This window comes from Ricinus communis, chromosome 8 (genome assembly GCF_019578655.1).
Source record: "Ricinus communis isolate WT05 ecotype wild-type chromosome 8, ASM1957865v1, whole genome shotgun sequence".
Classification (NCBI taxonomy): Eukaryota; Viridiplantae; Streptophyta; class Magnoliopsida; order Malpighiales; family Euphorbiaceae; genus Ricinus; species Ricinus communis.
Window position 1 is genome coordinate 5356631 of NC_063263.1, and position 11313 is coordinate 5367943.

The window sequence follows — 11313 nt, forward strand, 5'->3', positions numbered from 1 at the left end:
AGCTAGCTTATGACAAGATTAAATCCATCGATATAACATTAATCTCGAAAGGGATAATTACATTGTTAATGTATGAACGTGTCAAGAAATGACAACCGAGTGGTTGAATTTTTAAAACTAACAATTGAGTGTGACAGTCTATAAAAAAAATAATAAAATGGTATTTTTAGCAGGTGACTTTCGAATTTCCCTTAAATGTTTATAGATATAAATCAGAAAGCAAAAATTGTTCAACACATCAAAAACTAAAATAGATTTATTAATGATATAATTTTAGGGTAAATTTTATCTTATATAACTTTTTTTCTCTAACTTCTATTAATATTTAATTTAGTATTTTTAATCTTTAATTTCCAATTCATAAATTCTAATATTTATTGCTCTATAAAATTCTAATGATTTGATAAAATCACATTTATATATGATGGACAAGTTTATTATTTTATTATTTTTACAATAATATCTTTCCTATATATTTTTTATTTTTTATCTTATTTAATATAAAAAGAAAAATCAACATTTATAATATGTAACCTGCTAAAATTACTATTTTATTATTTCTTTTACAGATTATCATGTTTAATTATTAGTCTTAAAAGTTTAACTATTTACTTATTATTTTTTTAAAAATTTAAATACTAAAAATATAATTATTCCATTCCAAAAACGATACAAAAGATTCAATTAAAGGACCCAAAAGAGTTAAAATTAAGGATTTACTTATTTCAAATTTCAAATAAAATGGACAAAAGTGTTAATGTGTTAAAAAACCAAGGGGAAACCATAATCTACTCTATTGAAATTCCCAATGCAGAATTCAGTTTTAAGCCACGTCAGCAGCTAAACAATATCCAATTTGTCTGTTGAACAAAACAAAACAATCACAACCTCCATTTTATTTCTCTCCATTTCATAACCTCCTCCTCTACTTCTTCTCCCCCCTATCCTCTTCACCACCTCACTCTCCTTTCTTTCTTTCTTACACTTTTCACTTATTGATGGAGCTAAGCTTCTCTCCTAAATCCCAATCTTTAGCCCTTCTCTCCACCACTAACACTAAATTCTCTTCTACTAAATCCTCCTTTATTCGAAGACAATTCTTGGGTTGCTCTCACAATCTCCGTCCTCCTGGTTCTGCTTCACCTCTTCGAGGAAGAAAATCCAAGAAAATCAAGATTCGTGAGAAGAACCAGTCCCAAAGTTTACTAATCAACGCTTCTTTTCGGCTAGATTCTGTTCTTGTTGTTGTTGCTGTTTCCACTTTCTCTGCTCTCTCTTTTGCTTATTTACATCACCACTTCACCAATAAGAATAACAAGAAGAGAAAGACTTCTAAAGAGGTAAAAAGACTAATTATTTTATCTTTCTTTAAGCTAATGTAGTGTTTTTAAAAAAAAAAAAATTTCTAGTTCGGTTTATTTATGCTAAAGTCTTTATCTTTCTTTGTTGTTTTGTGAATGATATAGGATTTGGGTGATGGGTTATCTCAATTGGGGAAAAACATTGTGAATAACATTGTTAGAAGTCCATTTCTGGATGTTGGGCATCTTCATAAAGTGACCTCCACCACCCTTGAAGTAAAAAGCAAGGATTTGGTAGATAATGCTAGAGAGAACAGCTACGTTATTGAGAATGTTTTGCCAAATGAGACTTCCGTTTTAGTTGAATCAACAGAATCTGACAAGAACAGCTATGTTATTGAGAATGCTTTGTCAAACGAGACTTCTGTTTTAGTTGAATCAACAGAATCTGATAATAACAGTGCTGATTTTACTGTTTCTTCTAATGTTTGTACTTATGTGGTTTCTAAACAATCTGATAATGCTTCGGTTTTATTGGATCCTGTGCCTGTAATTCATGGATCAGAAAGTGTATTGCCACTTGAATTTGCAAGGGAATTATCTGAGTTGACTATAGAAAGGAGTAGAGATGAAACTGAGGTTGATTCTGAGTTGACTCAATTATTAGAAGAGAAGTCCAATGATACTGCTTCGTCCACCATGAATGATGAAATTGGCAAGAAGGATGGCATTTCTAGCTATTATGACATCACCAAGAAATCTGCTAGGGAGGATCTTTACAAATTTTATGAGGAGAATCAATCAACTGAGAAATCTCCGTCAAACTTAAATGGTTTAGACACAGTGTCTTCTCATGCTGCCCCTTTGATTGGCAACAACATTTCTTCATTGAAGGTGAATGGTGTAGGGAAAGAGGCAGAACTATTGTCACCACAGTCCCCTCAGTTTGCAGGTGATGCCACAGAAAAGCATATTTCTCATATTTGTTTAATGGTGTAAAGTATGGCTCTATTTCATTTTAATTTATCTATACCAAGTTAACTTAAGAATTAATTAACCTTACAGAGACTGTTGAAAGAAAAGTTCATCTGGCACGTTATGAAAGAGGTGCTTCTCGTAAAAATGAGCACATAGGAGGAAGGAGAGGATTTCCAAGGGAGAAGGAAAAAGGGCATGTGATTCAGGACGAGCATACAAACTTACCTGAGTTTCCTTACCCAAATGGTGTACATAGCACCAACAAAGACCATAAAGCAGAGCAAGTCCATGGCTACAATCGGTTGCTAAGAGATGGGAGGTGATTGTCACCATTGAATTGTTCATATTCAGCTTATTGACCTGTCTTCTTGACAATTTGCCAATGTGAAGATAACGTCTAAGAAAACCAAAATCTGGTTAAAAGATAGACCACCAATGAAGCAAAGTTCTTAACTTTATATTGGCATGCGAAACTTTTCTCTGATCATAGAGTATGTAATCAACTCATGCTTTCTTAAAATCTTTGGCTTTTTCTTGAATGATTTGTTAGGTTAGCTGAGTGTGTAGATTTGCTTGAAGATATGGAAAGAAGAGGATTGTTAGATATGAGCAAGGTAAGTTTGTACCTTTAACCCTTAGTTCGAGTGTAGACATTGTCAATGTATTCATCAGCATAGTTAGTAATGTAGTGCTTTCTTTGGTTCAGATCTATCATGCTAAGTTTTTTAAGATCTGTAAAATTCAAAAGGCTGTGAAGGAAGCTTTTCGGTTCTGCAAGTTGGTTCCTAACCCAAGCTTGAGCACATTTAACATGCTCATGTCTGTGTGTTCAAGTTCACAAGATTCAGATGGTAAGTTTATATGTGAAGCCTTAGGTACCTCATCAGGGTATTCTAATTATGCTTCCAGTTCCTGATTCTGCATTATTCTCTTAGGAGCTTTTGAAGTTCTACGTCTTGCTCAGGGGGCTGGACTCAAAGCTGATTGCAAACTATACACTACTTTAATATCAACCTGTGCTAAAAGTGGAAAAGTTGATGCAATGTTTGAAGTACGGTAACTTCTTAGCTTCTCTTGATTTAGATTGCCAATAAAAATTTAGGATCTCTGGTTTTATTCAAAATTTTCTGAAAATTTTTATTAGGGGGGTGAATGTAGTGATCTTTTTTATTTTTATAGCCTTTTGTTTTTCATTCCAATTCATCAATTAAGGACTTAAAATTATGAGCTCATAGTCTTATTTAATCTAGAATGTCTTTGCTTATTCAAAGCTGGTCGCTTCATCAACATCATTGATGAGCTCTTTCATTTTCTGATTCTTAAGATTCTTAGTCATTTGGAGCATTCTTCATTTTGGATGATGGCTGCATGGTGTTATTGAATAGCTTTAAACCCATTGCAGTACCAGGGTGATGATACACGTTCCACCACAGATGTGCCATTGTTCAAACTTCACCAGTAATTATATCATTTAGTTTAGCAAGTAGAAAACAGATGCTACATAACTATGTTCATTATGATTGTGAATGACTTACCCTGATGGTTGTGCTAGGTTTTCCATGAGATGGTTAATGCTGGAGTTGAACCAAATGTTCACACATATGGATCACTAATTGATGGCTGTGCCAAAGCAGGACAAATGGCTAAAGCATTTGGCGCTTATGGGATACTGAGGTCCAAGGTATTGTGTAAAACTACATATGTGTATACATGTGCATATTTTTCATGTGGAACTTACCTTTTCCATATCAAATCCTTACGCTTGTTCTCAGGTAAAATTAGCAAGGCTGTGATTTCATGTTCTTGTTTGCTCCTATATTCTAAATCAAATTAATCTTCCCATTGATAAAATGTTATATGCAGTAGAACGTGAAGCCAGACCGAGTTGTCTTTAATGCACTTATCACCGCATGCGGTCAATCGGGAGCTGTGGATCGTGCCTTTGATGTGTTAGCAGAAATGGGGGCTGAGACGCATCCTATTGACCCTGATCACATAACTGTCGGTGCATTAATGAAGGCATGTGCAAAGGCTGGCCAGGTGTGTCTATTATCTGTACATATGGTACTGCGTTTTCTCAATTGATATCTTTATTAGTTTATGACTGAATAAATCTGTTGTTTTAGGTTGATCGAGCAAAAGAAGTATACAACATGCTGCATAAATATAACATCAAAGGCACTCCAGAGGTTTATACTATTGCTGTTAATTTTTGCAGCCAGACTGGTGATTGGGAGTTCGCTCGCAGTGTGTATGATGACATGACAAGAAAGGGTGTGGCCCCCGATGAGGTATGTATTGCTATTTCTGTTGAACCATTTTAACATCTGTAATTGTAATCGGATAAGGTATATAGGGAACTATGGTGTGTGGTACTGTGGTTATCTCTGATGAATGGAGTATTTCTTGTTTGGTGGAAGTGAAAATTGTATCACTTTCAATGTGCTTCATTGGACTGTACCTCTCTGTCTCTCTCATAGTAAGTGGATTAATTTATTCAATTAGGAAAATGTAACCAAATGGCTGCAGTCATGCATGCTAGAAGTAAACATAATCAATAACTTCATAAAAGATGACTATCATCTAAATTTACAAAAGCAGAATGATGTATCTGACATCCAATATTAAGGAGCAAGCATTCTCCTCTGTTTTAAGCAACATATGGTAGAGGCTTTACATTATCTATATGAGTGTCGTTCTTACTGACATTTTCATGCAGATGTTTCTCAGTGCACTGGTAGATGTAGCAGGGCATGCTGGACTGGTGGATATTGCATTTGAGACCTTACAGGAAGCCAGGACTCAAGGAACACAGCTTGGAATTGTACCATATAGTTCATTGATGGGAGCTTGCAGTAATGTATGTCTTATATATTCAGTCATGTGATAAAAGAAAAGTTAATCCTATATATAAATGATTCAATTCTTGGTTTGTAGTGTTGCATTTATCAAGACGGAATCCCCTTGCTAAATTCTGGAACTATACAAGTTATGTTAGGAATTAAGCTTTAGTTCTTTAGCTTTTTGATCTAATTATTGATGTTTTCAGATCTGAAGCCTGTTTTTATCAAGATAGCAAGGGTTTTTGTTATATCCTTGTTGCTATGCAAAGAGAAATGTTGCTCACTTTTTCTTTCTGCTGCATTTTATATGATTTTCTCAAAATTCTGGTCTGCATTAAATATTGTTTCATATAGAAGCAGCCATGACTCATGACACCAGGAAAACAGAAAATTGTCTTTAGCTCATTTGATTTTTTTCTTTCCATATGTCTTAAATGAAAATGTACTGTGAAGGCCAGAATTGCAATAGCAGTTATACGTTTTCTTGTTGTTGTTCAGGCAAAAAACTGGCAGAAGGCACTGGAGCTGTATGAGGATATCAAGGCCATTAAACTGAAGCCAACAGTCTCAACCATGAATGCTTTGATGACTGCCTTGTGTAAGTCTGTATCTATTATTGTTTCAGAACAGACTAGACTTTCTGATTTTTCTAGTAGTCTATACTTTCTTATTTTTCTTATTGATGCTCCATTTTGAATTTTAGGATTGGTTAGTGCTTCTGATTTTGTATTAGAATCGTATTTCAGACCATCAAAAATAACTACTAGAAAAGAAGCAAAAACATTAGTAAATAAAATATCAAAGAAAAGAAACCATTGAAGTAATGTGTCCATGTGAAACAAGCAAGCTTTCCTTGAATGTTAAATCTCCTACTGTTCTGGAGATTAAATATGTATAAGCTATAAAAATATGGAAATATGGTGCTAACATGTGCAGCCTTAATGTAATTTTGTATAGCAAAAACCAAAAGTGAGATAAGCAGACTTTTTGCTGCAGGTGATGGGGATCAACTACAGAAGGCTCTTGAAACTCTGTCAGAAATGAAGAGTTTCGGCTTGTGCCCAAACATTGTTACATACTCTATACTCTTAGTGGCCAGTGAGAGGTATGCCCTTTATGAGTTCAATTACCAAATTTAATTATTATTTACTTTTTTCAATTTTTACCTTTTGTTTTGAGTGTCATAACATCTTACTCTTAATCATTTGTTTTTATCTTCTAGTGCCATAAACTTCCTCATTTTTTTTCCTTTTTGCAGAAAGGATGATCTAGATGCTGGTGACATGCTTCTTTCACAAGCCAAAGAAGATTGCATCACCCCTACCTTTCTTATGTACAAATGTATAATTGGTAAGTACTAAAGACAAATGCTTCTTTTTTTTTTTTTCTTTTTTCTTTTTCTGTTGTATATCCATGGCCTTGAAATTGCTGAATTCCATCTTCTAATTTCCTTGGAGCTGATTTTACATCATTTAAAAAGCATAAGAATAACCATTTTTACTGATGATTTCAGGTTGTTTTAACTTTTCTTCTGGCATTTATTATTCTTTAACCTTTTATTTTACATACTATGGAAAGTCAAGTTAGATTATTTTCTGAGTTGTTAGATGCTTCCCAAGTCTCAGTGACTAGAGAACGTATCAGATTACAGCCAATGACCACAAATCTTTCTCGGTTTGGTAAAACAATATCCGCCTCTCCCTCTAGGCAATGCCTTAAAGCCATAATCTCTATTGATTGATATCAACTGGACAAGCTTGGGAAATGTAGAATTTAAGAGGTTGAGCTGTTGAAGTCAAAATTTACCTGAAGTATAATATGCTTACCAGTACACCTGCCTCAGTTTTTTGGATGGATGAATTTCAAACGAAAGGATTTGGATGAAATTTTTATTTCAAAATTCTTTTGACAACATCAATACATCTTTTAGTCAACTAGTCTTACAACAGTGTCTTGATAGGATCTGTGGATGCATATGAAAACTTATTTGCGATCCAACTTCAAGAATGTACCAAGCTCTAATGAGTTTTTGTTTTTGGCTTTCTCTAGGCAGATTCATAAATCTAAACAAAAAAAAAAAAAAATCAATTCAACTATCTCCTATCAAACACAAAATTCATTCTTATCAGACAGAAAACTCATTCTTTCTGGCTTGATTGTTCTTTTGTTGGACTAGGAATAATATTGAAATTTTTCTATCAGGTCTTCCGATTGTTTTAAGCTCAATACTTGCCATGGCACTGGTTTAATGTATCTGGACTGATTCAGAATTTTGTTTAATGTTCAATACTTGACACGGCATTGCTTTAATGTATCTGGATTGCACATTGTACATTAAAATGGAAGTTCTCATCTCCAATGATTTTAATCAATCCTCCGAGGCTTTTTTCTTTGAAGGAATGTGCTTGCGGAGATACAAGAAGGCTTGCTCACTTGGTGAATCCATCTTGTCTTTTGATTCTGGACGGCCGCAAATAAAAAACGAGTGGTATTTCATCTTTTTTCTCCCAACTACTTTTAGATAGTTTTTCTAAATAAAACTCAAAATTAAAAAGAAATCCTATGATTTTTAATTTTTTAAAATCATATTTCTTGTTCATAAAAAAAGAATATGCAAGATAATTTTAGGAATTACCTACAATTGCACCAAAAATTCGAGTTGCCTTTGGATTTCCTTCTTGATCAATGACAATGCAATGCTTTGCTTTTATTCCTTTTTTATTGTTTTCTGTTGAGTATTTGTGGGAGGAGGGCTTCTAATTTCTTAACTATTGTCAAGTTTGATAGGTTGGCAGTCATGCAAAAGAATTATCTAATATTCTCCACTGTCTTGTTAGGACATCACGGGCCTTAACAGTCTACCGTGAAACAATCGCAGCTGGAGAGAAACCTACAATGGAAGTTGTTTCACAAGTTTTAGGATGCCTTCAGCTTCCTTGTGATGCCTCATTGAAAGGAAGATTAGTTGAAAATTTGGGAGTTACTGCTGACCCATCAAAATTCTCTAACCTATGCGCTTTGGTGGATGGATTTGGAGAATATGATCCTCGTGCTTTTTCGTTGCTTGAGGTCAGCATACAGCTGAATTATTTCTTCAATTTTCTTATTTCATGCTTTATTATAATTTTTATAGTTGGGGATGCTAGTTAGATGCCGACTAAGACTATTACCATTGACAGGAAGCTGCTTCTCTTGGAACTGTTCCATGTGCATCTTTTAAAGAAAGTCCCATTGTTATGGATGCTAAACTATTGCAATCTCATATTGCTGAGGTGAGTTTGTTACATGGTATTTTACTGCCACAGAGATAGTTTCTTGAGGAAATTTCTAATTTTTATATACATTTCTTCGACTCCATAAAAACTCTGTGCTTGCTCAGAGTAGTGCATTTGCAATTTTCTAGATTTCAATTTTCTGATACTCTGATGTCCCAGAGTGCATCATAATTTATTCAGCGACTTCTCAAAAATGTTGTTATTTGTTGACTATTGAGCCTTTTATGAAGAGAGACTGCTCTGGGAGTTCTTATTTTTTCGTTTTATCTCGTGCCTTAATAATTGGCATTTTTTGTTGCTTCATTTTATTTCTACTTTTTGTTCGTGGCTTGTTTTCACTTGTAATTTTCTGAGCTTGTGCAAGACAAAAATGGAACATGTATTGATAATTCAAGTTTCTAACGTCTTCTCTGCCATAGAGTTGTTGCTTTTCCCTGCTTAAGGATGTGCTGCAATGACTTCATTTGATGACTTCTTAAAGAATCTTTTCAGGTGTACCTCTTAACGATTTTGAAAGGTCTCAAGCATCGGCTTGCTGCTGGTAAGGATTTATTTACTTATTAAACTACACACACACACACACACACACACACACACAAAACAAAAACAAAAAAAGAAAAGAAAAGAAAGGCCAGGGCGACTTAAAATTAAGCAATTAAACAATTTCTACTACTGGGGAATAAAACTGAAATGTCATGTTTTATCTATCTATCTATCTATCTACAAATATATATATATATATATATATATATATATATATAAATAATTGCTTGTAATTTTTCTAACTCAATGAGTAAAGTCTAACATTTAGTTATCTTTTTCCACCATTGAAAATATTGGCAGGTGCAAAGTTACCCAATATAACAATTCTACTGCCTACAGAGATGACGCAAATCAAAACACTTAAAGGGGAGAAAACAATCAACCTTGCAGGAAGGTAAGAAATACTACTTTATAAGTATCGTATGCAATAACATCTTTTCCCAATAAGCTCCCTTCTTCAATTATGGTATTTTAGGATGTGCTGCTAGATCAATACAAGGTTCCAAATTACTTTTTCAGAATAATGGCCCCAAACGCGCTGAATTTTGGTCAAGCTTTCAAAATTTCAAATTTTACCCCAGAAAGTTATAATGCTAGGTAGTAACAATAAATCTGGGATAGGATAATGCCATGAGGTTTGTGTCTATATTGAGTTGACATTGGATTGGCTTGTTAATATGTAATGCAAGTTGTATAGATTCCAACTATTATTGGGACCTGCCTGAACATTATCTAACCCCTTTTTATTGATCCTCTTATCTCTTTATCCAATCTTCAAAATTACAACATTTTAAATGGGAAGAAATCAAATGATATAAATCCTACTGTGTCTACCAACCTTGTCAGCATGCCAACTGAGTCCTTCAGCATCTTCGTAGTGACACATTACTCATGCCAAGCTTCCTAGTCTGATGCTGAGTCAAATATTCAGGATAAATGTCATTAACAACACCCTTTCTGTCTTTTGTTCAAGTCCTTTTCCTATTCAGCAGAAAGGCTAGAACTAATAGCAAGGTAGTTAATCAGTAAATGTAGCTATTTTTTTTGGAAGACTAAATTCATCCCATCAGCATCAGAACATATTAAGTCAACATATGTTTTCTGGAAAGGCCTAATAACCAATAAATGTCCAACCTGTCTACGTTGTTTAGAAGTTCAGGAAATATAATGTGATTCTCTATAACCACCTTAAGACCAAATGCATGAGATGCTCATTAGATATACTGGTCGCAGAACAATTTATGCATGATGAACAAATTGCTGGACAAATAGCAGCCATGATTCTGAATGGAAATGCTGTGGTTTGCAGGATCAGTCAGGATGTTGCATCTCTTTTGAGAAGGCTAGGACTGCCTTATCAAGGGAATGAATCATATGGGAAGATTAGAATTAATGGGATTTCATTGAGAAGATGGTTGCAACCAAAGCTTGCTTCACCTTTCAGTGGAAAACCAGAAGAGTTGAGCTTTTCCTTATCACGAATAGGAAAAGGAATAACTCATCAGCAGCGCAATATACGAACTGGAAATTTGTCTTTGAATTAAGAGGAAGGATAAATATTGCTGCTGATAGGAAACGGATTTAGAAGAATGAGTTATATGGAGAGCTTTTCTTTATCATGAGATTACAACAGTTTTATAGATGACCTAGTCTCATTATCCTACCGCAGGCCAAATTGCTTTCCTGCTCTTGGATGGTTTTTGGAGATTGTTAGAAGTTGAAAGTCCTTTCCTTCAACAGACTTTTGTAGGATACTCCCAGAGGAATATAAATGAAGTGAATATGGCCAAAGGAATTTAAACAATTTATGGCTGAAAAAAAGAGATTGCTTTATTGAGCAGTCTAAAACAATTTATGGCTGAAAGAAAAGAGATTGCTTTATTGAGCAGTCACTCATGGTTTTCCTTTTTGAGCAGAAATAAATTAACCATGCCCAGTCCAACATGATACTGCCTTGGCCATTTCCTGCCTCTTCAACAGCAGAAGTCCAATGCCGAAAGTAAGAGGTAGAATAATGAAGACTGTTGCATCACATAATGTATAATACAAAAGTACTGCTTGTAATTAAGAAGATATCATCTACCAATGTACATTGTCAATTTTGTATCTATTATGTATATCTTTTTGGCAATACTACTCCAGTTGTTTTCTCTTTTCTCTATTTTGTGGTTACGTTCCATGCCCTTGTGCATTAAGCAGTGAAGACATGAACATAGTTAATTTCCAGGAAGAAAAACCTGCGCACTCGGACGATTAACGGGCGGAGAACGATGCTCACGATTATGAAAGTTTAAGCTTTCGAGAAGGCTGATGTCGATTCAATTCAGAGAAAATGATATGCATTGCAGTAAAAAAGAAAAAATGTGTAGGGAA

At 34.3% G+C, this 11313-nt stretch overlaps 1 protein-coding gene across 1 annotated transcript; it reads left to right on the plus strand.

Annotated features, from left to right (window-relative positions):
* Nucleotides 1–897: 897 nt before the first annotated feature.
* Nucleotides 898–11101, plus strand: LOC8278094 (pentatricopeptide repeat-containing protein MRL1, chloroplastic). The gene is made up of 19 exons (XM_002534002.3): nt 898–1340; nt 1467–2253; nt 2367–2598; nt 2830–2893; nt 2986–3130; nt 3215–3330; nt 3832–3960; nt 4146–4319; nt 4406–4570; nt 4999–5139; nt 5621–5720; nt 6119–6227; nt 6381–6472; nt 7520–7610; nt 7960–8191; nt 8302–8394; nt 8890–8938; nt 9241–9334; nt 10250–11101. The coding sequence occupies exons 1-19, from the start codon at nt 999–1001 to the stop codon at nt 10482–10484; spliced, it is 3390 nt and encodes a 1129-aa protein (XP_002534048.2). The 5' UTR covers nt 898–998; the 3' UTR covers nt 10485–11101.
* The last annotated feature ends 212 nt before the right edge of the window (nt 11102–11313 follow it).

Excerpts from the sequence above, each read along its gene's own strand:
- LOC8278094 (XM_002534002.3), top strand. The coding sequence starts at position 999 with ATGGAGCTAAGCTTCTCTCCTAAATCCCAATCTTTAGCCCTTCTCTCC. Across the intron at positions 6,228-6,380 it reads CTCTTAGTGGCCAGTGAGAG|AAAGGATGATCTAGATGCTG; the intron begins GTATGCCCTTTA and ends TCCTTTTTGCAG. Across the intron at positions 8,939-9,240 it reads CAAGCATCGGCTTGCTGCTG|GTGCAAAGTTACCCAATATA; the intron begins GTAAGGATTTAT and ends AAATATTGGCAG.